The 26,187-nt window shown below is 40.7% G+C and overlaps 1 protein-coding gene across 4 annotated transcripts in view; it reads left to right on the top strand.

Annotated features, from left to right (window-relative positions):
- Positions 1–26,047, top strand: part of MIA3 (MIA SH3 domain ER export factor 3) — a 29,507-nt gene extending 3,460 nt beyond the window's left edge. For 2 of the 4 annotated variants that reach the window (XM_040552898.1, XM_040552901.1), the window contains exons 3-29: positions 2,611–2,697; positions 3,678–6,618; positions 7,597–7,881; positions 9,114–9,193; positions 9,863–9,994; positions 11,182–11,203; positions 13,281–13,369; positions 13,523–13,600; positions 13,692–13,802; positions 14,620–14,691; positions 15,251–15,355; positions 16,127–16,249; positions 16,359–16,482; positions 17,326–17,381; positions 17,463–17,553; positions 17,692–17,830; positions 19,433–19,534; positions 19,621–19,681; positions 19,801–19,836; positions 19,927–19,994; positions 20,288–20,385; positions 20,501–20,632; positions 20,814–20,882; positions 21,024–21,100; positions 21,251–21,322; positions 21,955–22,111; positions 22,493–26,047. In XM_040552898.1, the coding sequence (XP_040408832.1) occupies positions 2,611–2,697; positions 3,678–6,618; positions 7,597–7,881; positions 9,114–9,193; positions 9,863–9,994; positions 11,182–11,203; positions 13,281–13,369; positions 13,523–13,600; positions 13,692–13,802; positions 14,620–14,691; positions 15,251–15,355; positions 16,127–16,249; positions 16,359–16,482; positions 17,326–17,381; positions 17,463–17,553; positions 17,692–17,830; positions 19,433–19,534; positions 19,621–19,681; positions 19,801–19,836; positions 19,927–19,994; positions 20,288–20,385; positions 20,501–20,632; positions 20,814–20,882; positions 21,024–21,100; positions 21,251–21,322; positions 21,955–22,111; positions 22,493–22,821 (5,736 nt within the window). In that variant the 3' untranslated portion in view covers positions 22,822–26,047. The remainder of the gene's footprint in view (positions 1–2,610; positions 2,698–3,677; positions 6,619–7,596; positions 7,882–9,113; positions 9,194–9,862; positions 9,995–11,181; positions 11,204–13,280; positions 13,370–13,522; positions 13,601–13,691; positions 13,803–14,619; positions 14,692–15,250; positions 15,356–16,126; positions 16,250–16,358; positions 16,483–17,325; positions 17,382–17,462; positions 17,554–17,691; positions 17,831–19,432; positions 19,535–19,620; positions 19,682–19,800; positions 19,837–19,926; positions 19,995–20,287; positions 20,386–20,500; positions 20,633–20,813; positions 20,883–21,023; positions 21,101–21,250; positions 21,323–21,954; positions 22,112–22,492) is intronic. The other 2 variants (XM_040552899.1, XM_040552900.1) reach the window with 2 other exon arrangements.
- Positions 26,048–26,187: the final 140 nt, after the last annotated feature.

Here is a 26,187-nt window from a genome sequence, read left to right as displayed (position 1 = left end):
GAACCCAGCTATAATACATACTCTGTACGTGACCTGGCATACAGTTTTTTAGCATACATGTCTCAACCTCATTAATACCACAAAGCCAAATGCTAGGGGAATACTCTATGAACATTATTTAATAGTGATTTTATGTTGTGAATGTCATGAGTACTTCACTTCAGTTGTAAGAAAATGCTTTTTTCTTTTTTTTCCCCAGAAGGTGGAGCATATCTGGTACTGTCATTGTCCAATGCACCATGTTCTACTGTACAAGTAGCCTCTTCTTTAGCATCCACCTCACATTGTTTACAACGTCAAGTTTTGCAGTGTAGATTTTCCTCTTAGGCAGTTTGCCTGCATTCTGCCTTCATCTTTAGTAGGGTCCAGAGCTCCAAAACTGCGTAGATAATTCAAGTTAAAACCGCTCCTTTTTATCAAAACATTTCGGCAAAGAAGCTTTAAATTCTTGCTGCAGAAGATTGTTATTTAACCATACAGCAAAGGGCTGAGGTTTATTACTTTAATTCAAGGTTGAGAAAACTATTTTTGGCTTCATATTACAAGAAATGGATTTGGCTGCAGATCACACTTCCTCCCCGTTCTTATATGTGGGGTAATAGGAAGAAAGGTAAATTTCAGATAAGACAGGAAGGCAGAGTATGTCTGGAGGATCCAGAGGATCAGGGAAGTTGTTCCCATTGTCTCTGTGTTTTCTTAACAATGCCAGCATTCAGAAAGGGCAGACCAAATCGACTCTCTTCTTTAACCGGTGATTTTGGCAGTTTTAAGTACCTATAATATTTGTGTCTGTCCTCTCATGGAGGTAGGTGGTGTAAGGGTCTGGCTTCTTAGCCAGCAGTGTTTGATTAAACTGCCACAGCTGGCTGTCGCATGTGGGCACTGGTGGGGGTAGATGCTGTACACACAGCTACATGGTTTTGTCCCCCCAGGGCAATTCAGCTGGGGAGGGAGTGAAACTGTCTTTTAAGTGGTCTGAAGGATGCATCTTTTTCTCCCTCATTTACTTGGCATTCATAATCCCTTTCCTCTATCATATCTGTATAGAATAAGGAATGTTTCCTTTATTTGCACAGTGGGGCATATTTTTTTTCTCTTACAAGACTGGACTTGTAGGGAAAGAAACAGATAACATTTTGGGCATGCAGATCCTGTATTGCTCATAAACCACATAAGTGGCAAACTGGGTCACTGCAGAGGACTTGTATGGTCAGCAGCTAGGGTTATTCTAAATGAGTTCCAAATTGTGATGCCTAATTATAATGGTAGTCATGGATATTAGTCTGTAAGGAGGCTACTTTAAAGTTTCAGCTTTTGTTTTCAAGAAAGATCATTTAAAACTGGAATACATGTTTGTAGAGCGAAGTATGTCAATTTAGAATAAAACTGTGGTATCCAGTACAAGGACAAGGTTTTGATTTGACTTGTTTAGTTTAATTCCAATTCCCAATAATAGGCTTGCTCTATTAAAACCTGCATATGTGATCTTTTCCTTAAGAGTGTAATTAGTTGTCTCCCTAGTGTGTGTTCACAAAATAAGTGTGTGTGATTGGGGATGTAGTAGATTTTTTTAACCTCTTCTCTAACAATCTTCAGAGGTCTCAACTATGGATTGTAGGTTAAGAATGAGGAATAGTTAATAAAAGAAATCCCATAATGTACCAGTACTTACTTTGCTTGCTTAGCAAGCAGATTGGCAATTGTTTTTTCCTTCAATAACAAAAATTCAGGAAATGACCAATAATTTTTTTTTCTTCCAGATATTTTGGTCGTCTAGGAATGCTGTACCTTTCTGGGTGTGTCCACCAGGCTCTAATTGCCTGGATTATCTAATCTGTGTAGTGATAGCATGCTGTTAATATTGGCTTCTTGACAGCAGCTGTCAGAACTCTCAAGTGAGCATTACTGTGTATCTTACGCAGTGAGTGATAAATGTCTTCCACTGTTTGCCTTGGCGTAGCATCTTGCCTCTCTTTCAAATAGCCATCTGTAACTAATTGTTCATATTGCTTACTGCACATCAGTGATGCATTTACAGATGGGGATATATACTTTCCACACAGTTTTCTAAATATATTATTATTATTACCTCAGGGACAATTTTTCATTTTCTTCAAATCTGCTTTAAGAAATACATATTTTTTTTCCTTGAGCTACAATATAAGTTTATTTACAGTCATGTAATATTGTGCACGAATGTAAGTCTTGTTAGTCAAAGGCCCTCCTCTGCTTACTGCTTGAGAAAATACTCAAGGCAAATATGGCACTAATGCGAGCACAGAATAGCAGTTAAAGCACATGTGAGCCAGAGTCCTTGGGCTTCTACTCCCAACTCTTAATAATTTATGTCAGTCTTCAAAGCACAATTGATAAAGCTTACCAACTTCACAAAAGTACTGTGGAATGTAGGTATACAACCTCAATGGAAACTCTTGTGGAAACAAGGTATTGCTAATCTTTTTCTTCTACTTACTGTGTTAAACTCCATCTAGAAATACTCGAGAGTGAGCCTGACATGTTTGTGACTAGTGTCCGTAATTAGGATTTTAAGTCATATGATTTCAGAAACTTCTTTACTGCTTTTTTGTTTGCTTACTTATTTTCTGGCAGGTTGGAAGTGATTTTGGATATTTTCCAAAGGATTTACTTGAAGTAAATCATAATTATACCAATGAGGAGCTAGAGTTACCAACAGATGTAAGTTTTACTTTTTTATTTATTATTTTTTTAATTGCAATGTTACTGTTTCCTCAGCATTCTATAAAATCGCTGAGAAAAAGAATGGAGATATCAGTAATCCTTAGTTATCTGTTGTTGGTAAGCAGCATATATGGTATGTGCACATATATGTTGGGTGGCAAAATGTTTGTTACAGGTACATATGTGGGTGGATGTTTATGTTTAATTACCAGCCCAAAATGTGGGCACTGATGTTTCTGTTCTTGAATAATTCATTTTTGATCTAATAAAATGTGTTTGAATTGAGCTCTGGAAACGCTGCTAATTGGCTCACACACAAGTTGTTTGGTATACAGAATTGTTTCCAAACTTCAGAAGTTTAAAGTACTATCAGAAACAAACAAAACTTGCATTGCCGGCCCTTTGATTTTAGAATTGATCCTTTAACCCTTACACAAATGGCTCTTGTGTACTAATAGCTAGTAACTCCAGAACTGCATGGATGCAGCTTCAGACCCTTATGAAATTGTATTCAGTGGTTTGCACGACTTTTTAATTTCTTTTTCAGAAACTGTGTGACAGGCAGCTCCTGCTTGGAGGGCTTAGTCATTTGAGGATAGACCAGCTAATAAAGCCTTGGACAAAGAAGCTTAGCGGCATTTTCTTCTTGTCTCTAGCATTCAGCAATAGAATTGGTTTTAGTTCAGGATATATATGATGGGTAAATTAAAATACTATCAAGTCCATTGCTGGCTTCCATTTTGTTCCTTGCTAGGAGGTCTTTGACGGGGTTAAGCCATGAACTTTTTATTAAGGCTTTTATGAGTCCTTGGGCAAAATTTCCACTGCTTTGAAAAAGAGATCTGGGGATGAAGGATTCTGCATGATTAATAACATCTAACATTTACTTTGCTGCTGCATCTCTGCAGTCAACCAAATGGATTGGATCTCATCACTGTAAAAAATAAAAATTGACTACATATTATTTTTCATTTTAGGAGACAGACTTTGTTTGCTTTGATGGTGGAAGGGACGATTTTGATAATTATAATGTGGATGAACTTTTGAAGTCATCGAAAGAGACAATAGCAAATGAGAGGGAAACTGAATCAAGTGATCCAAGGACAAAACCAGCTGAAGGAACGGAAAGGGAGGAGGAGGTTGAAAAGGTTCATACAGTACAGTCCCTTGATGCTTTGGAGGCAGACAATGTTGAACTAAGCACAGAGAAGGACGAGGAAGCCCTCACCATGACAGAGGAATTAGATAGTTTTCTTATAGAAGGAACTGAAGGTACTAGGGTAGACTCCAGTGTCAGTAGTCATGAAGAAAACTCTCAGGGAGATCAAACTGCACATGAGCACTTGCAAGGAACGCTAAATGAGAGACTAAAAGGGCTAGAAAGTGAAAATACCAAAAACACTAGTATTGCTCAGGGTGAAACCAGTCAACTTGACAAAGAGAGTGAAGAAGTCGATACCTATACACTTTTAGACAGAGAGCTCTCTGTAAACTTGAAAACAAAATTTGGCTCAACTGCTGATGCTGTTGTATCAGATGATGAAGTGACTCGCCTTGTTACATCATCGGAAGATGATTTTAATGAAGATTTGAGCATTAATGCTCACGATTCAGAGAAGGAGTCAGACTTCGCAGATCCGTCTGAAGAAGTCCCTTTGCTGTCATTTATGGCGGAAGAAGGGAGTATATCCCTAGGGGATTCAGACGCTGATGAAAACAATGGCCTTGAGTCAAAAAATCATGAACTTGACGAAAATGAAGGTGCTATGGAGCTAAATAACCAAAGAGATGATGAGGAAGAGCGTGATTCAGATGCACTAATTAAGGATGCCTTCACTAAGAGCGAGAAGTCAGGTGACAGTATAAATGTGGACAGGTTTGAATCTGAGCAAACAAAGAAGAAACAGGATGAGGTGATGCTAATTAGCAAGAGAGAAGCACCAGCAGCTCAACTTGAGGATCTCTCCAGAGAGCTCCTTCGACATGAACCTATAGGTGCAAGAGATCCAGGTTCAGAAGAAAAAGCAAACAAAACTGAAGAGTTTGAAGAGCAGCTTATGGCTGATGAAATGGCATCACATACTAACGAGGTGCAAAGTACAACTGTGCCTGATCCTCATGCTTTACCTAGTCCACGAGATGGTCTGAAGACCAAATCATTTGTTGAAAGCAAGCAAGATGCTTTAGGTCTACCTGCTGGTGATGTGAACAAAAGTCCAGAAAGTGTGCCACTTGCTGAAATAGAGAAAGATGATAAAAAGTTTGAGGATGACACCTTGGAAGAGATCTCAGAAAGTGATTTAAAGCACAAAAAGTTATGGGAGAAAATGAAGGAGAAAGGAAGAGATCAGTATAAGTCTTCTGCTGATGTTCCAGCCAAACCAGTGGAACAGGTACAAAATGGATCTCAAAGTGACACAGGAGATACTAAGCTTTTAAAAGACAAACCGGAGCATGGAATGCCTGCTGTGGAGAAAGAAATTCTAAGACATGAAGAAGATTCAAAACAAAGAGGGGAGGCTGATCATGAAAATCGAAAACTCACCTCTTTTAAAGAAGAACCTGAAATAAAAGGGGGAAACGTGAAAGAAACCCCTGCAGGTGAGGGGGACCCAAGCCATAGGGGAGCTGCTGAGCAACCTATGCAATGGGAAAATGAAACTGAGTATTCAGAGGCAGATGTGAAAGAAGAGCTTTCAGGAAATCTTGGCAAGATGACAGAATTTGAAAAAAGCATTGAGAAAAGTTCCCCTGAAGAAAAATCAAGAAGTACTACACAGAATACTAATAGAGCAAATTTTACCCAGCAAGGAACTGCTCATACTGAGGATGAAGATTCAAACAAAAATCTTGGCACGAATTTAGCTAGAGAAAGAAACCTAAGGCCAGAATTGCAACCCAAAGAGACAGATGCTGAAGATGAAGCTGACTTGAAACAAATGGAAGAAGAACTACTGGAAGATGAGAATGCTGCAAGTGCAAAGCTGTTGCATGCAAGGGTTGCAAATGTACAGGGTAATACACTAGATGTTGAAAGAAGAAACCCTGAATTAAAAGTACCAAATGAAGCTTTTTCAGGAACTGCAGATCCTACTTATGAAACAGGAGAGGAAACAAACTCGTTTTCTGAGGAGGCTGAAAAAATAACAAACATGCAAGATGAACACGAGACTGGAAACAAAGAGTTTGATGTACCAGCGGGCGAAGATGCTAAACTGGATGAGATGGAACATATCGCAGAAGACGATGAGGAGTCTTCTGAAGCTGAGGACCCATTAGCCATGGAAGAATATAATTTCAAGTCTTCAGACATGGAGGACAGCAATGACTTTCACCAAAGGAAAGATCATCTCCCAGAGGACGTTTCACAGAGAGACTCAAAAGAGATGCAAAATATAGAGGATACAGGAAATGACCACCAGCAGTCTGCACATTTCCCCAGCCCTGCTGACATTTCAGCAGCCACAAACGACACTGTAACAGAATACAGTGAGTCTGTGAAGCGGCTCACAATAATTAGAGATTTCCTTGATGAAAAGCGTGTAATACGTCTACAAAAGTATCTTGGGCTCCAACATGTGGTTAGGATAGAAGCTATGTTTTATGACATGAAGGTGGAGATGGAACTTGCTCGGAAGGCAAGCAATAATAATGAAGATATAGAAAAAGCGCTGGACCAGATACTTGAGTTTTCAGAATCAAACATTATGGATGTTGTAGGAAAAGTTCTGGATTCCAGGGTAGCAGAAAATAAAGAGGAGGTGGTGAAAGAGATGGATTTGTATGATGAAGAGAGTGCACTTATGGATGATATTCAAGAATTAATGTATTCTTTAAGAAGTAAATATTCGTCTGCTAGTGAGAGTGTCCCACTGGCATCTTTTATCGAACAGGAAGATGATCAGCTGAATGCTCAAGGTAGGATGTTAAAATGCATGTATGATGACCATTCTGTGGAGAGTTCATGAAAGCTTTGTGTTCTTCATTTGCACAACAAAAACTAAAACAAATGAAATCAATAAATCATTAAACCCCAAACCAGTTAATAGATGAAGTAAAACTATCCCAGACAATGCTATGTAACCTAGAAAGCTTTAAGAAAAGGGTGAGGGAGCAGAATTGGAAAAACGGCCTGCAGAATCTGCTGGCATTTTGTTTCTTTTTAATGCATATTTTTGCCATTGTGCTGGGTGGGAAATCCTGCGAGAGATTGTGCTCACTATGTTTGTTTTTATGGGCCAGAGTCTATGTAAGAAAGGGGGATCAAAGGGTGAATATAGCTAGGAGGAGACATTCAGCTTCCCTTTCAAGAAATATGGATTCGCATACACGAAAGTGCTGGATGTTCTAGGATACTCAGAGCAGCCTTTTTCTGAACTAGCTAGGCCCTAATGCAGTGACTCATGCAACATTGAGGCACTAAATCCATGCACCTAAAAATCTCAGGTGTCTATATTGTCTTATTTTGGTCCACATTCATAAAAAAGAGTAGAAAGTAGAAATACTGAACAAACTGATCTTTTAGCAGGGGAAGAACGTGCTGGAGTCTGCTACAGTCTTGCTGTTGTTTTTTCTAATTAATGTATAAGGTAGGGCATGCTCTTAGCAAGACTCCATTCGTAGTAATAAATGTTCAGTATGTGATTTCTGATAAAGTCACATCACAAACAATGGAAATATCTCACTGCCTGGTCAGTGGTTGATACCTTCTACGAATTCCATATCAACATTTAATTAGATGCCATTGAAACTTGACAGAATATATTGAGCAGTACACAAGTTGAAGTGTCAAAAAGCATCAAGATAGCTTTGTCAAATGCAGTATTTCACTGGAGATGGTTGGGAGTAAGAAATGCACATTAGTTCAACGCTTAAATTCATGTCTTTCTGCCACAGATACTGCAAAAGAGGCTGAATATGACACAGACGCTGTTAGGAATCCAGATGCCATTGATGAGAGCTATCAGAAATTTCAGCAGATTGAAGATAAGAGGCCAGTTCAGCCTATTGAAGAGGAGGAGGAGAGGAGTGTTAATGTTCCACCTGAGCTTGAAGAAGCTAGCTTTTCGGATAATAGAGAAGCCAAAGAAGCGTACAATAGTGAAAGAAGATTGCCACTGGCTGATACTTCCTTTGGGTCAACTGATTCAGAAGAGAGTGCCAGGGAAGATATTGCTGCAGGTAACCTTTTCGAATTTGGTTGTTTTGTTATTTTGCTCTTAGAAGAGCATGGCTGAATGGTTCTTATAGGCAAATAGCAAGATTTTCCACTAGTATTTCCATTCTGTGTTGCTGTAATCCTAACGGACTTTACTAATCCTGTGACAGTCCCTCTAGTGGTAGTATTGTGTAGCTGCGACTCATCTCAGTAGAGAGATTTTTCTACTACCTTTTCGTGCTATAGAAATGAGAAAAGTAATGTTCTCTTGTAATGTAAGCACCATAATCTTAGCTCTATGCAAGGGCTGGTATACTGTGTCTCAGGGTGGCAGCAGATAAAGAGCAGAAATGACTGGAAGCTAAGGTTCCTCCACTTGCAGAGCGGACTGGCAATCCAGCCATTAGGCTGTAGAATCATGATCTCTCATCTTGTTCTTTCAAACTTGTGACTCTGGGCTATATCCCTGCCAAAAATACTTTTCCAGGAGGACTATAGCCTCACTCAAGCAACCTAGTAATTTCTGGCTAAAGGGTTTGTTGGAGGAGGAGAAAGGCTTGACTCAGTTCTGCTGAGGGGACCAAAATTAAAATCAATCCTTTGCCCTCTGGAGCAAATGTGCTGACCTCTGCTGACGGCTCCTTGTGCCAAGGAGGGATCCTGTTACTGTCATCGTCCCTAGCTCTGTTTTGATATCAAATTACTTTTGACTCCGTTCTCTGTGCTAAGCTCAGCTTTGCTCTTCTGCGTTCACCTCTGATTGTGCTTTGCTGAGCATCTAGGCAAAATTCAGGCACATCTTGCTCAGCCTTTGTGTGCTCCTGAGGAACTGTACCACACCGTTAGCTGAGCATTTTTAAGCAACTGCTGAGGGGAAATTTGAAGTTGAATGCAGAGGTACCGAATGAACTTTAAATGGCTCTTGGATTACTTAGGGAGTTAAGTGGTCAGATGTTCAGTTGTATTTTGGACCATCTTCTACTTCTTTATGATGACTTTGAGTTTAATTGTGGTTAAATGCTGTTTGTCAGGAATTCCTGTGAGAACCGCCGGAAACGCGGGGAAGCAGCGTGTCAGTCAGACCGCTGGTAGGAGCCACCCCCCTGTAACACCAGGCAGTTTCCTAGGGTGAATTCACGGCGGCGGCAGCAGCAGCAGCTGGCAGGAGGGGGCAGCCTTCAGATCAGGGCAGGAAGCCGTGTAGCCCCGGGCGGTGCCTCCCGCGCTGTAACTAACGCTCCTCTCCCTCCCGCAGCCCCCCACGGCGACGGCGGCGGCGCCTCAGGGGCAGCGCTGGGCGGGGCGGCGGCCGCTGCCCGCCGCCTGCTGCTGCAGGTGAGTCCCCGCGCGGCCGCGGCGCGCGCCGATGACGCGGCGGGGAGGGGCGGGGGGAGCCGCGGGCTGACGTGTGCCTGGGGTTGGCTCGCGCCGCCATGGAGCCCGCGGGCGGCGCCGCGCGCCTGGCGGCCCCCCCGGCCCGGCCGCTGCTGCAGGTGAGGGGCGGGGGGGGGGGGGGCGGCCGTTGGGAGGCCGTTAACGGCCGTTGGGCTCGGCTGAGCCCCCCCTCCCCCCCCGGCCACGGGACGGGGCGCACTAGGGCGGGGGGCAGCCTGCTGGGCACCAGGGGGGTGCCCCCGGTGTGAGGTGTCAGCCCTGCTCGGGGAGTGGGCAGCGCTGCGTTTTCGTGAGGCTCCGTCCGCCTCGGGAATATGTGGAGACGGATCAAATGGCTGCTAGTGCCCCGTAACAAAATAGGTGTAGACGTGTGTTCTTCGCCAGCAGGTGGTTACTGTCAGGTGTCTCTCAAGCGCTCGCTCACTCTTCTGAGCAGAGCAGCTTTGTGGTTTTCTTCGTTTTCAGTTTTCGGTTTACAGAAAACTTGCAAGAAAGCTCTAGATGGTTCTCTGGGTCTGTGAGAGGGATAAAAGTGTTTGTCAGACTGCTTATCTTACCACTGTACTTGATGAGAATGTATTCACAGTTTTCAATGTTATTGGTTTTTAGTTGGTTGCTACCCTGCCTGAGGATATTCGTCCTGGGCCTGATTTCCATGGACTTCCATGGGAGCCTATTATTATCACTGCCTTAGTGGGAATTGCCACGCTCGCTATAATTTTCTGGAGAACCTGCCTTTCAGTGAGTACAATTCCTGCTTATGAGCCTACCGATACTTAACTGACTGAGCGGTCTTTTGTGTTTGACTAAACTTTCAGCATTACCAATGTCAAAGCAATATGTAGTCTTCTGCATTTTTACCTTTTCCAGTTAAAGCACAAATATGAACTAAATGTTGGGGTTCATAGCTAAAGTAACTTGTAATTTTCCTCAAACTAAGAAGGCGTTCCTTTTAAGCTATTAATTGAAGATTTCTTAGTAAGAGGGAATTTCTAAAGCAAAGTGGGAGAGTGTGATATAAATCTAGAGGGCCGAGGAGAGAGAGGGTCAGTGAACATTTGCAATGAAAAGCCTTCTGTGTGCTTGAGCCTGTTGCTGTCTCCAAAACAAGCAGTTAATCACACCCTTCATATTGTCCATAGCACCATACTGCAAAACCTAAAACCCGATCATAATTCTCACTGAAGATCCTCTTCCCCACTCTGCTTCTCACTTTGCATTTCTCCTCTTCTTTCATACGTGGATAACTTTCTGTGCAAGAAAAATACCATCGTCAGCTCTCATTATATACAGCTTATATTATAGCTACCCAATTCAGTGATGATATGCATTGGAAATCTGTGGCATACTTTTGCTTGACGAAAGTAAATTAAAACCAAATATTATCTGGAACAACACTGGTAATTTTTTTTGTTGCTTGACTTTTGATGTTTAATGCACTATGTCGGTTTCAAATGCAAAATACTGTTGAAATAGCATAAAAAGGAGAGCTTGTGGATTTCTTTAATGGTGTTAGTTTTGAAATGAGCAGCTGTAATGCAAACATGCATTGCTTTAGGATCGTGGGTCAAACTGGGGTGCAAGTGTTTTTTATGTTTGCAGGTTCATGATTGTTGTTTGATGCAAAACAGTTCAATTTTCTTTTTTTTTTTTTTTATGAGATATGGCCAGTTACTGGTATCCTTTCAGTGACTAAGTAAACAGATATTTACTTAGGCTCTAGGACAGGGCATTAACCTAGAAGCTTTTATTAGAAAACAGCTTAAGCTTGTTTGTAGTGTTATTCAATATTCTTGTTGGCAGTGATGGTTGTACTTTCCGTATGCTTCTTTAATCTGGCTATATGTGGTAACTTGCTTCCTTAGGGGGGGGAAAAAAAAGACATTTTCACTTCCTTATGGCTAATTTTTTTCTTTTTTTTTCTGTAGGTAAAGAGTAGAATCTATCAAGGTAGGTTTCACTGTGCTTTTTGGTGTACTTGATGGTTAGGCATGTAAAGGTGTTGAAGATCGTTTCAGTGGACAGTGTTAATCTTCACTTCCTTTCAAGGATAATGCCAAGTCTGGTTATGGTGTAAGATAGGCTGGTAGGTGAGATGCTTACTTAAATCTGACTATTTTGAATATGCTCTGATTAGGAGAAACAATGCATTCCACACCTGCAAATTAAAGAAAAGGCAAGGAAAAGCTCCACTTTGTTCAACTTAAATGTGATCCTTGGTTAGCTGGTATGGTGGCAGTGGAGAAGAATTTGTTCTGTTTTCTCACTAACAGTGAATTTGCTTTTGCTTGGTGCTTCTCACAAAAAGCAGTATCTAATTCCTCTTGCCATTTCCTGTTGAAGGGAGCCTGAAACTGGTTGCTTTGCAGTTCTGAAGAGACCTTCTAAATGTAGATGCAAATACGCAGATATTCCTGTGGCTAGTTCATAGCTCGATGTATATAAGATTAAACTGTATTGAGCAGAAAGGAAGTAGAATTCAAAGTATGGTGACTGCTACAATTTGTAATTGAATGCAAATGGAAATATGAAAGAATCGTCTTCATATATTCTTTCTGCTTGTTTCCTCACAAACCATAGTACTTATTTACCACTTCTTTCTAGTTTTTGTTTTAGTTGTACGGCAGTTTCTTTTCATACGGTTCATGTGGATTGGCAAGATGAAAAAAATCCATCTTAAGTCTGTAAGGGGATTTTCTTTTGCTGGAAAACACATGTTTTTCCCTCTTCAATAACACTGCTATTCTGCTGTATAAATTACTTAGCAGCCTTTCCTGAAAGAATGAGGAACGTAGGTCTAACTTTTTTTTTCTCCTAAATATTTTCTTGTGTTATAGAAGCTACTGAAGCTAAGAACAAATACTCTTCAAGCATGATAGATTATGTTGATATTAAAAAGTCTTTATGTAAAATAGAGGAACACTAACAGTGACAAAAATACATTAAATGATAGATTACGTTTGGAATCCTGAAGATAAAATCTATTACCTGCTGTTTATCACAACAGTAAAATTGGGAGATTGGGTTAATGTGGGGATTCCTGCCCCCTTAAAGTGCTCAGAACTATCTTGTACTTCAGCAGTTGCTTGCTGGCCCTCCTCTCCCCTGAGCAGGAAGGGCCAGGGGATCATCTAGGCCAGGAGCTCTCACGTAAAAGGGGAGGGAGGAGTAGCAGTTGCCATTGCACTGTGTAGGATGCAGTTGGAACAACCGGTGCTTCCTGTTGTTTGTGCTCCAGGATTTGCTGTGAGGCAAACGGGCCTTGGGATGTTCACATACGGGGGTGGTTTAGGACTTGAAAAAGAATGCCAATTGGATCGGCATTAATTTGCAATAAAATAATTTAAGTGTGGTAATAATGTACAATGAATCCTAAAGGTTGGTTGGAGAGTTGTTTGGGTTGAGAAACAAATGCGTGACTAAAGAACAGTTCTTAGAATCTTTAGGATGAAAGGTCACGGCTCTTCTTGAAGTCCAGTAACGGTGTCTGTTAGAAAGCCATGCAGCTCCGTGAGGGTCAGTGATGCCATCTGCTAGCAGACGGTCTCTTTTCTGTTCCCGCTGACTCAGAGCTTTCATCCTATTACCTTTGCTGTCCAAACGTTCAGTTCCTATACAGCAGAAAGAGGTAGTTGTTAGGGAAAGTGGTTGCATCTCCCTTGAGTATCAAACAGCAGTGTGAGACCACTACAACATCCTCACTGTCAATTCTTCCCTTTTTCTAGCCAGCACCTCACTTCTCTCTGCTGTGTGGTCAATGACCAGCTCCTGTGAAGTGGATGCAAGAGCTCTACGCTTTGCATCAGTATTTAATGCTTTACGGTCTTGTTTTCAGTCCTAGCTTTAAATGAAAGCTGGAGATGTTCTGACTACTGCAGAAAGGGCTGATTGCCAGGAAATTTACAACTGTCCTGACTTGTGCTTTATTCCTTTCTTGAAAATGTTCCCTAAAGTAATAGCTCTGATTAATTTTTTTTCCTCCAGGATGTGAAGTATAGTTACTGTAAGCTTTCTTTTTTCTTCCTAGTGACTGAAAAACAACTCGCAGAAAAGATTAAAAACCTTCTACAAGAAAAAACAGAAATCCTAGACAAGATGTCAGAATATGATCAAAAGGTACCATTCTAGGTTCTTGTCTCTTGCTTCCTGACTTTGTTATTGGTTTATCGGCACAGTAAGTGTAACAGATAGTGTATATTTTTATTTTCTGTTCGTACTGAATATTACGTTGACAGTTTCCTCAGTTCTGTTGGTTGTTCTTGTGCTTAGATAAAGCAAGCAAAGGAATCAGTGAAAGCAGCCCAAGAACAAAAAAATATTCTCTCCGATGAAACTGCAGGGCTTAAGGTAAGGAACAGTTAATCATCTTTGTACTAAAAGCAAATGTGTTAATAAAATAACTTGCTTTAGTTGGTCTTGTACTTTTTTTTTTTTGTAGGACACTGTCAAAGGGCTGGAAGAAGCAAATCGTAAACTGGATGACAAAATAAAAAGTCTGCACTCAATGCTTGAAACAGAGAGAAAACAGAATGAGAAGAAACAGAAAAAAGTAAGAGCAATCACACTAAGGTCTTGCATTGCCCTTAACTTAAAATGCCCTACAAACTGTTCATTAATGGACAGAGGTATAGAAAATGAGATGACCCACCTCAAAAAGAACTGAAATGAAATTTCAGGTTCATTCCAAGTTCAGGAGGAAGATTCTGTTGACTTTTGTTGTTTTTTAAGATTTGGTAAACTTCTGTAGTTGTACTTTCGTACACAAACAGATGTATTCCACTTGCGGGCTGGTCTATCCTAGCAAAAGCCAGGAAGTTCCTTAACAATGTGGGCTGAAGATTTCAGGCTGGTAAGAGAACTTTTCTCGTGCTTAGAGGAAGCATCTAATTTGATAGTAAGTGTGAAGATCTCTAAGCTGCCCATAACTTGTGTCCAGAGGTGATACTCTTTTTTTTTTTTTCTTCCCCTTTTTAAAGCCTGATTTGCTGAAAATAATACTTACTATTGTAAGCTCCAACAGGTTCTTTGGTGTTTTGATCAAAGGTTGTTGCTAATGACAGCAACACGTGGTACTTTTGTGGTACTTTTGTTCTAGGCAGCGTAGGTGTAAAGGGAGCTTTCCCAGTCATGCACAGGCAGAGTCAAAGGCGAAAGGTGATTCTAAAGTGCTGTGTGGTTTTTATTCCTCGCCCTGCTGATAAGGCAGCGCTGTTGCTGCTAGTCTAATGGCTTGTCTGAGTGGTAGTTTGTTGGTGCTTAAAATTTCTTTTATGCTTTCAAAATGCACAGGTTAAAATAATGACACGCTCAGGTTAAGCCATGTACTAGGCTAATACAGACTCACTGCTCATCTTCTTCTTGTATAGATCTCTGAAAGCCAGAAGTCCTTGGAAAAACTTGAAGAGGCTGTCAGTGTGCATTCTGCTGAGCTTTCAGAGGTAAAGCATTACCTGTCATATAAAACCACAGGATGGTTTGGGTTGGAAGGGACCTTAAAGATCACCTTGTTCCAACCCCAAGGCAGGGACACCTACCACTAGATCAGGTTGCTCAAAGCCCCATCCAACCTGTCCTTGAACACCACCAGGGATGGAGCATCCACAGCTTCTCTGAGCAACCTGTTCCAGTTCCTCACCGCCCTCTGAGTGAAGAATTTCCCCCTAACATCTAATCTAAATCTCCCCTCTTTTATTTCACCCCTTGTCCTGTCATTGTCTGACTGAGCAAAAAGTTGCTCTCCATCTGCTTTTTATAAGCCCCCTTTAAGTATTGAAAAGCTGCAGTAAGGTATCTGCATTCTTTCAGCAGTCACAGGTTCAAGTTCTGTGCAGGAAAATTCATGCCTAGTATCTAATAGAAAATGCTAACTGGTAAGATTTCAGTTTGTGCATGTATACCTTTTTTTTGTTTCCCGGTAATGTGTTGCTCTTACTCTATTACATTTTGACCTTTATCACTCTTTTTGTTCTGTTTTTTTTTTGTTTGTTTGATGTGTAGGTGCAGATAGCCCTTAACGAAGCTAAATTAAATGAAGAAAAGGTGAAGTCAGAGCTCCAGCATGTGCAGGAGGAGAATGCTAGGCTGAAAAAGAGCAAGGAACAAGTAAGTTCTGACCAGACCAGGCAACACTGCTTCCCTTTTGACTTAAATATCAGTGCTTTATTCCTAGTTTTCCTGAGTGTATCTTCGCTGTGTCTGAGTTTTCTTAACATATTAGAATTTCCACTGTTAATATTTAAATCCCTCATGCTTCTTGCACAGGTTTTTTGTGCAAGTTAGCCACGCCTCCATTATGCAGGCTTTGCCAGTTCCAGTGATTTGGTTTTTGTCAGTAACTTCACAGAAAACTTGTGCTGATACGGTGTCACTGTATGATCAGGAGATTGCTACTTGGGATGTCTGAGTAACGAATTGCCAAAAAGCAATTCTGAAGCAAAGCTAAATGAAGAGCACTTTTAGCCCTGAAATGTCATGACAGTACTTCTGCAGATAGTTGCAAGTGTCTCTGTGCTTTCTTTCTCCATATATGAAGTAAATGCTGTCTTAAGGAATCTGGTTTGGTTAACCTCTGGGCTGCAATTAATTCTTCATGTTCTGAAGTGTGTGAGCAGTTTGTTTCTGATGTTGGGGTAGAAGATGTGAAAATATAAAATTTGGAAAACTGCTTAATAGTATAATTTGCAAAAAGATTCCCAGCATCCAGTTCTACCAGTAGACTGGTGATGTGTGTGATAATTGTGAAGTTAACACCTGATCTGTGACCTGTGGTGATCAGTTATCACCAGAGCTGGTAATAAAACAGACTTCTGTTACACATAGCCTCTACTAAAAATAATCATTAAAAAAATCATCTTGCCTTGGTGTTTCATACAGCTGCTAAAAGAAGCTGAAGGTTGGAGTGAGAGACATACTGAGCTCAGTGAGCAGATTAAACTGTATCAAAAGTCTCAGAAGGACATAGAAGAAGCACTTGCCTATAAGGAAAATGAAATTGAGGTAGGTTCTTTTTAACAAGCTTTAAACAGAACGTGTTGTTAAATACTTTGGAATACTTAACAAAACGCAGAGTGATTCTCCTTCAGTAATCCTATGATTTCCGTACTAGGTTTTAACTAACTGCATTATGCAGCTGAAGCAGCTTGACATAGATCCAGCATCTGAGGCCAAGAAGGATGGTGAAGGGCATGAATGGAGCAGAGGGGACGATCTGGCCAACGGAGAGTTGCCAGGTATAGTAATCCTACCTGCTGGCTGCTGCACACAGTAGCTAAAGCATATAAGGTGTTACGTTCATGTCATACGGGGAACAAGGAGAATCCACGTGTGTAGCTGCTTGTGGGTTAAGAGACTGCCAGGTTTAATCTTCTGTCAACAACACAAAATACCTAAATGAAGGGAGAAATGGTTAAAAGCCCTATCATTGTTTTTAGATTACTGTTTAGGCATGTTATAAGTGTAATGAGTTTTAAAGATTAACAATTAAATATATAATGAAGTTAGCAGTTAAGACTGTTGGGAAAGCTGAGAATCTCAGCTCTGTTGCTAGGCTACACTTATTTTAATACGAGTATTACGGTTACCTCAGGATAGATAGCTAATTTCGGTAAGCACATCTTTTAGTAAGAAAAACGGGAATGGAAGTTTGCAAGACTATTTAGGAAGTTTGTCTTGCTTAATATTGTAAACATTTGCTGTGTCTCTGATTCTGAATCCTTCCCCTTTCCCGTGGTTTTTCTAACTGTACAGTATAAGTGGGCTGGAAATTCCCACTTCTTGATTTTCATATACTGTGTCCAATGATAGATGCTGCATTCACATGAATATTAGTGTTGTGGTAGAAGGAGCGACAAGGAGGAATCTTCTGGAACGCCTTTTGAAATAAATCTACTGTTTTTTTTGTGCTGGTCATGGAACACTACTGTGTTTTGTCCTGTTCCCCTGCCCCCTCCCCCACCATTTTTTCTTTGTACCTATCCCAGGTTAAAAGGCAGGGAGTATTATTTTTAAAAGCTACAGAGTCCAGGGAATTGGGGTTAAAAAATAAGGAAAACAAATTTATTTTTATCTTCTAGATAATGAGAATGAAAAGATGAAGACTCAGATTAAGCAGATGATGGACGTCTCCAGGGTATGCTGCACAAGATATCTAATAAATGCAGCCATGTTACTGCTATGCCTAAGATCATAAACATTTGTTGCTTTTTTTCAGGTAAAAACTATGTTATCCATAGTTGAAGAAGACAGAAATCTTCTGCAGTCCAAACTGAGTGATGAAGTAACAGCAAGACATGAGCTGGAAGGTGGGTAGGCTTAGCAAAATAATTGCTTAGGATGAAATGCTGTTTGTGGTTTAAAAATAAACGGGACACTGAAGTGGCATAATAGTTCTCATTGTAACTTCCTTTCAACTTCTTAACTTACCTTTGCTTCTCTGACAGAGCAAATAAAAAAATTAGAACACGACTCCTGTTCGCTGCAGTCAGCCAAAGCTCGACTGGAAAATGAATGTAAAACACTACAGCAGAAAGTAGAGATTCTCGGTGAACTTTACCAGCAGAAAGAAATGGCGCTCCAGAAGTAAGCCTTTCATTACTCTTTCACGAGATAACATATTCGATCATAAGCACTATCCAAATGCTCTTTGTTCAGTAGGGTCAAATGATTTCAAGTTGCGCTTAGAGTGAAAACTGACGACTGCCATTTAAGTACAGTTCAAGCTAGTAGCCTACCCACAGATTCTCAAGGCTGTCACTTGAGAACAGCGTCACTTTCCACACACAGTATCGTCTTCTACAAAAACAAAAATTAAAAAAAAAATGGGGGAGACCAAGCATGGTTTGGTCTGAGAATTCTGTGGTTGGTATGTCGTATTGTCAAGTCGAAGTTAAAGACTGTTGATAAAGGCTTGTTTCACTTACTCTGATTTTTAGTTAAATTAATCTAATTTTCATAATGTAGCAGCTTAATACTTTACCCTTGTGAGGTTTTTGCTTTTTTCAAAGGGCTAAATTAAGTTTCAGTTCATGGTGGTAGCTGAGGTGAATGAAACACTACTGGTGAAGAATGAATGTGTATCTGTATTCATTTAGCATTCACACATTTGTTTACTTACTAAAATGTCTGTAATAAAATCTGTTCTGTGGAGAAAACTTTAGGTAGGATTGAGGGACATTTTCAGCTATATTCTGTAAGAAGAATGGAATTCGATGGAGAAGCAATTGAAAGCTCTAAGGTTCAAGTGTGTGGGCTGGGAGAAGCACAGGGTTGGAACAAGCTAAGGAACTTAGGCTGTATAGCGCCTCGGTAGTGAGGCTGTCTGATCTCATAACCTCAGGACCCGATGCAATGAACACGTGTTAGAGAGGTAAAGGATAGCCCAATTTTTAAGGAAAAAAAACTTCCTCTTGACATCTCTGACTGAAGGATTTATATTCCTTCCAAAACTTTTAGGAAGTTATGCTGTCTGTTATGTATTGATTTGAATTTAGGACTTCCTGTATTTCTGGAAAACTGTTTCCACATGTAGCTAAGGAGATGGATTATGTTGAACTGGCTATTAGCAATAGTTAACTTACTACTAGTTTATTGGTTCCAGTTTTGTGGGATAGCTTTTGTAAGATAGGAGCACACTGTAAGCCTCTTAAATACGTCCAGAATAGTATCAAAGAATATTTTTTTAGCGAACCATAAGGTTAAAAATAGTGTGAAAATTGGTCTGATAATAAATTGATGTGGAGAATACTGGAAAAAAAGCGTCTTTCCACACATTTGATGACTGTTGGTGTGTTTGTTACCTGGGTGCTAAATTCCCCCTTTTTCTCTGGACCTTTCCTCGGTTCCCTTAGTTAGATGTTAGTTCTGCATATTTCTTTCGTACCTTTCTAAATCTGGATTACCATCTGTAGAATTGTTAAGTAAATTTGGGGATTGAAGAGATGAATTATTCTGCAACTGTTAGATTCTGACAGATCTTTCCAGTCAGTTCTACCTTGTAAATTTTCAGGTTTTACACACAAAGAGTTTGTCTGTTGGTTTCAAAAGACGGTATTTCTGTCTTTTTTAATCTCCCTTGATTTTGAGTTGTAGTAGATGTAGAATGGTGGAATACATCGTTGTGTGGTGTTGTTGCTGGTTTTTTTGTTTGCTTGTGTTGCACTGTTTTTTTCTCCCCCTATGTAGAAAACTAACTCAAGAAGAATATGAGCGCCAGGAGAAGGAGCAGAAATTGTCTGCTGCAGACGAAAAAGCCGTGCTGGCCATTGAGGAAGTGAAAGTTTACAAGTAACTTCATTTTTCTGAAGACTCTTGTTTTCCTTTATTTCAGCTGCTGAAAAAAACTCATTTAAACCTCTTTTCCTTTTGTACAGGCAAAGGATTCAAGATATGGAAGAAGAATTGCAAAAAACAGAGAGATCATACAAAAACCAGGTAAATTACCTGCTTGCTGGTTATTGCGTCACCATTTCCTGCATCGTTTTAATGCTCTGAGTTCTTGGAAATACTAGTTGTTGGACAAATGAAAGCTAATACAATTCTTTTCTTCTCAGATTGCCGCTCATGAGAAAAAAGCACACGACAATTGGGTAAGAATGCCCTTCCCTTTCTGATACAAAAAAATATATTTGGCATCAGGCTGGTGCAGTTAATGCAGCTGGCAAAATTTTCCCTGACAGCTTATTGCCCGCTCTGCTGAGAGAGCTCTGGCTGAAGAAAAAAGAGAAGCAGCCAACCTAAGGCAAAAGTAAGTACAGTACAGGCTGTCTTTATTGCTCTGTGAACATGCTGTGTTTCTTGGGAGGGGAGGAGCTCAAACTATGCGAGGTGCTCAGTTAGCTTGTTTGTGTAAAACCTGCAGTGTATATACAAGTTAACTGATTTTTAAATTACTAAACTGTTTCGATGGTTAATATAAGATTTCTTGGTAAAAGCTGTAACATTTTACAATGCAGTTTGCTTATGATACTGTTTCATGCTAATGAATGCAATTCACATGTGCTACTTGAATTAAAAATAACTTTATTTTTTTAATTTTAGATTAATAGAAGTAAACCAAAAAATTGTTATGCTTCAAAGACCATTAATTGTGAAGCCAACTCCAGGCAGACCCGATCGCCAAGTCCCACCACGACGAGGTAAATGCTGCCGTTTCTCCCAAAACTTTGGTCTTCAAATCATTTTATTCTAAAAAAAAATAAGGCTTTGATATATTGTAGGAAAGTACATCACTTTTTTTATTTCTTGATGTAGGGCCCTTAAGTAGAGATGGTTCTTTTGGCCCATCACCTGTGAGTGGAGGAAATCCGTCACCCACACAAATGATAGAAGTTCCTGGTCGGCCCCTTTCTGCTCCTCGAAGGGAAGGCTCAAGAGGTGAATTTGGTAAGCAGTGAAGCTTCCTTTCTGCCCTAAGTATCTTATATGCTACAAACCCAAGAAGGTCTGATCGTGATTGTAGAGATACTGACACCTGCTTTATTAATGCAGAGGTTTATTTATTTATTTATTTTAATAGAAATAGCTTAGGCATGTGTTGATCAGAATCTCTGGTGTTTCTCTTAAGGTACAGTGGTAGATGGCCCCTCTGTTCCACGAAGGCCACCAGAGATCCCTGGAAGGATGTCTGTTCCTGGTAAGTTACATGGTCCCTGCAACCAATTGCAACGTACTCACTGCAATGTACTCACTTATTTTTTCACTTCAGAATTGGAACTTCAAGACCAGTATTCCTTTTCCCAAAGCATCATTAAAACATGTATGGCTCTCTCTACAGATCTTGGGCCTGCTGTAGCATCCCTGATCAGTAGTGGGCCAAGAACCTCCTCCCCTTCCACACCAATGGATAGAGCGGTAAGCTGAAAAAAACCAACCTTCAGGCAACATTTCTAATACATGATTCACTGTACTCCTTGCTGCTGCTTTAACTGTGTCATGTTCTGTCTTGTCTATATCCTGTCACTGTCCTTATTTGCTGTCCCCTTCCACCCTCACCAAAAAAAGCAGTCCTCTCCCAAAGAGTCTGAAGCCCCCTGTGTAACTACTGATTCACCTTCATCTGTTGAACCACCTACAGTGAGTATTCAGAGGCTGAATATGGTGTTACGCTGCTTCGATGGAGAAGAGTAACAGGCTTGGTGTTCTGAACTGCTAAATAACAAAATGCTCTGCAAAACTAACCAAGGGCTTATGTCTATCTTGAAAGGTTTCTCTAATGATGAATGGTTGCTGTCTGTTTTTTTATGGAATTAAGGAAATCAGACCTTTCTTGTTAAGGACTGCAGGGAAACACTTAACTTTGGAGTGACTACAATAATCTTAAGAAGCTGACTTACCTGTACTATTTAATTCCACATGTGACTTAAGGTGTCAGGCCCTTTACCAAAGAGGTATTAACCAAAGACGCTTCTAAAGAGATTGGTCGCTCTCTTTAGCTAAAGCTGTACTCAAGAAACTTGTCATCTCAGAAGATGCACAAAGTATTCACTCCTAGGTAGTGCAAGCAGCCTTCTGGGTGAAGGGACAGCGACGGTGCAGTGTATTTCCTTATTTTCTACTTGGTTAATGCAGTTTGGGCTGTGTCTTTTTTTTTTCTTTTTTTTCTCCACCTTTTGGCCTTCAGGTGAGTGGTTGTGGTGTTCAGCAGTGAGAAAGGTTTCTCTGATGCAGTGAGTAACATACTGGATTTTTAACCTAATCTCACGCAGGCTAACGTTAGTCCCAAAGGCCCACCTTCTTTCCCTGGGACACCCATCATGACCTCTCCAGTGATGGGACCTCCACCCCCACCGCCTGTTCGTTATGGACCGCCGCCAGCTCCTCTGCGTGGACACTTTGGGCCCCGGCCTCTTCCTGTGCCCCTAGGTACAATTGTATTGCCTTGTGCTGAAACTGAACTTTTCCCACTGAGCTTCTCAGAAGACTACTGTAGAGCTGGGAATCTGCCACCTGGTGGCATGCAGCCTCCCCATTCTTCATGAGTTCGAGCCGTCTTGCTCAGAAGGTTTGGGTGGCTGTTTCTTTTTCCCAAGCCTCCTTAATGCCAGAGTGTTTTTGCCTGCTTAGTCTAAAATTGAAACGAGCAGCCAAAAGGCATGAGAATATAACTAATGGCCTGTGAAGTCTGCATGTGGCAATGACCTACCCCAGAACTGCTCCAGCAAATTAATAAGCAAGGAACAAGTCAGGAGCTTTGAAGTTTATGTTAAACTTTAATTTACCTCTCGTGTTTTCCTTTCCTTCTAGTTCGTGGTGCTCCCTTACCACCTCCAGCTGCAAGAGATTTCTTACCTGGCCCCCCATTAGGAATGAGAGATCTGCCTCCTGGCCCGCTACCACCCCCTCCAGATCCCAGAGCATATGGACGTGGGCACCCTTCTTTCCGACCTCTAGGTCCTCCTGGCCCGAGAGATTATCCTCAAGGCCCACGGCTACCCCCGCCTGGCTCAAGGGACTATACACCTTCTCCTAGCAGAGACTTGCCTCCGTCAGGACCTAGAGACTTCCCTGCAGGCCCTCCTCCACCACCAGCAGGCTCAAAGGACTACACACAGCCTCCAGCGCAGAAGCCCTAACTGCAGTGTCTGGTCAGCAGCTCAATGGAATGGACTCTAGCACACTTCCTGCGGTCAGGATTTTAGGAAATGGTTTTCTGTTTGAAGCCGTTTGTCTCATTTCAGTATATTTCAGCTTTTGCAGGATTAATTTTTATCCAGTTGCTGCAGACATCTTATGTGCATTTATGATCACCTTAAACTCATCCATCCTCTTGGGCTGCAAGAACCTTTTTGTGATGGACTTGAACCTACTCTAAACGTGCAATAGAAAGGAAGTACCTGTGTGGCTAGTTCTAATTAAATGTAGCCTCTGTAACCAGTTGGTGAATGAATTAATTTCATGAAAAATGTAAATCAAATCATTTCCTGTGGAAATAATTTTTAAGTAAAATGCTATCTTACCTGCCTTCTCCATCACATCATTCAGCTGCAGCTATTCTAGTCCAGGAGTTTACATGAGGACTGTGAGGTGTGGTTTTAGTTTTGTTTTTTTTTTTTTTGAATAGATGTCTGGTCAGAGATCAGAAGCACAAATGACACTGTATTCAAAGGAAGGTTATAATAAAAAGCAAAATTCCTTTTGCTAAACCGTGAAGGCTTTGTTTCAGTGCCATTTTTTGTTCAGAATGGATGTTATAACCAGAGAATGCTATGTTACTGAACCAGCCATGACCAAGTTGAAGAACTGAGTCCAAGCTGAGTAACTGCAGATGTTGCAAGATTAATGATTGACTGAACGTTATGCTGGACTAGTCTAGCAAATTACTGCTTTGCTTCATGCATGAAGATGGGGGGGGGATAGAGACCTCCTCACCTGAAGGGCAGGCCAGAGCTGGAAACTTTGAACACCCTGAGCTCTTGAATTCCATGGTCATGTGGTTAGTACAGAAATACAGGTTAGGGCTCCAGCACTCTAGAAGTTAAGAAATTGAATAACCACTTTCTGCATTCAAGATTGCTAAATGCTCCCAAGCCAAGGTTTGAGAGGTGAGTTTGCATCTTAGTGGCAAGGAAGCTAAACTGTTCTTCAATACTAAGTCTGCACTTCATAAGATTATTCATTTATATTGAAAAACCAAAAAACCTTAGGTTTGTACGTAAGTACTTAGGGAGGCTAAAAAAAATAAAGGGAAGAGAAAACTAGGAATAATAAAAATCTAGTGAAGGCCATTACAGCTTTACTGCCAGAGTACAAGCAGCCATTAAACTTGCCACGTAGGTGTTACAGTCTTACAGTACAAGTATTAAACTTCAGAGTTAGATGAAGGACAAGATAGAACATTACTAAAGCATAAAATAATACAAGTGCTTGTGGAGGGGGAAGTAGTAGTCCTCTCAATGAAAGACAGTTGACAGAAAAAAATGTAAAGGATAGAAGCATAAAAATGGTATTTCACACTCGACAGACATTAATTCACAATTAGTTAAATACAAAGCTCTACTTGTGTATTTAACAAAAATACTTCAAAGTTGACATTTCATATAACTGGCGATAATACAGACATCTACAAGCTGGGGAAGAGTCAAGCAGCTGGAACAACAGGTTTGTAATTTAAGTGAAAATGTTCAATTTGAACGGTGGCTAATTACATATACATGGATGAATATTTGTATTTGAAAGTCAGGTCCTCCAAGTTCAGAATCTTCCCTTCCCCAACACCAAGCTTTGTGATGCTGAACGTCTCTTCCCTTCCCCACCCTAGCTGGGATTAACTTAAAGCTGGAAGGAACCATCTTCTGGGAGCAACAGGAGGGCAGTGAGCGCGCTGTTAGTCACAGGCAGAACACGTAACTTGCTTCAGTGCTTTCACCAGGCATTGACTGATTCCCAAAAGCAATGGTAGGATGGTAGAGCAGGGGCAGAGCCACACAACTGTCACTTGCTGAGCAAGACAGCTTGTACAAGCTGCACAGAAGCTTGGTGCTACAGATTCCTAGGTCAGAAAGAGACCTGAGCTAGCCAAGGGCTGTTGGCAACACAGCTATTGCTCTAGCTTAGATTTATTTGCAGCTGTAGAAGTTAAACTAACGCTTTGCTCTATCCTTTCGCAGAGTTTGAAGGATGAACGATTTTTTATTTTTTTTTTTAAGAATTTAGGGATCCTCTTCTTGTATGGTATTCAAAATGCTTCCTTCAGAGGTATTTTTGTAACTCATAGGGATATCTTTTCAGGACTTGATAGTCTGATACTGTCAACATGTCATACCACTGGAGTAGGCACTGCAAAGACCTGTAAACAGGAACATTCAATTGCTTGTTTTTAAAAAAAAAAACTCCAATTATTGGTAGAATTTGGAAGAACCATTGCTGGCTTTTGTCATATTAACGTATTAGTTACTCAGCAAGGAAGATTTATCCCTAGTTATGCCATACAGAGGGAAGGTGCGAAGGCTAGGACAAAACAACAAACAAAAAAAAGATTCAAAGGTGAGGACAAAACAAAAACAAAGCTGTTCAAAACAGCTTTTTGTCCTCATCAGTATGGTAAAGCAAAGTGTTGAATGCCTGTCTACAGGCAGACAACTCTCATGACAAAAATAACATCCTTTCCATTTAAAGCACACTGCGACATCTGGGGGGGCTACATGACAGGAAAAAAAAAAGAGACTAGTGATAGATCTGCATCCAGACTGTTTAAAATAAACTTAATATTTGACACTAGTTTGGGTGCTGGGTCTTTTGTTAGCATAGCAGAGTATTTAGGCACTAGTTAGATATGCAAGAAATACATCAAACCTTACAGTATTGTATTAAATATATGAAAGATTTGACTGGGTTCTACTTCTGTCCCTTTATTAGGTCAAAAAGTGAATGCAAGTGTGTTATAATAAGCCCATGTCCTGCAGCTTATTATACACTGAATCAAAAATACAGAAAATGATAATCCTATCTACTTACATAAAAAGGTCATTTTTGGAGTAAGTTTCCAGACTCGCACAAAATATGCAGAAAACTGCATACAATCAGTTTCCAGAAGAACAGCAGTTTCTTGTAAAAGGTGGGCCAACCTGCTAGCCAGATCTACTGTATCAAAAGCTCTGGAAAATTGATCCTGTTGAACACTGAGGGGCCTGTCCTATCACTGAAATGGTGAAATACCCACCACCGTGAGGATGAAGCCCTGAAGGAAGCCTCTCTCCTTTCCCACCCATCTTTGCAAATCATTCTGTGAGGAGATACACAAAAATTAGTTCTGTTAGGGAGTAATTGTGATTTAAAGGACTGACCTATATATATTGTATCCAAAACTCAGTAAGAGTGGATCAGGCACAGCTAAGAACTAAGATTCAGCTGTTAAAATCATAGTTCAGTTTTCTCATCTGCAGTCGTCCTCCTCCTGGCCTGACTAAAGCTGACTGAGGAGCTCTTTCCTGGCCACTTGA

This window comes from Cygnus olor, chromosome 3, assembly GCF_009769625.2.
Source record: "Cygnus olor isolate bCygOlo1 chromosome 3, bCygOlo1.pri.v2, whole genome shotgun sequence".
NCBI classification, from domain to species: Eukaryota; Metazoa; Chordata; class Aves; order Anseriformes; family Anatidae; genus Cygnus; species Cygnus olor.
The sequence above is the reverse complement of the archived record's forward strand: the minus strand, read 5'-3'. Positions and strand labels throughout refer to the sequence as shown.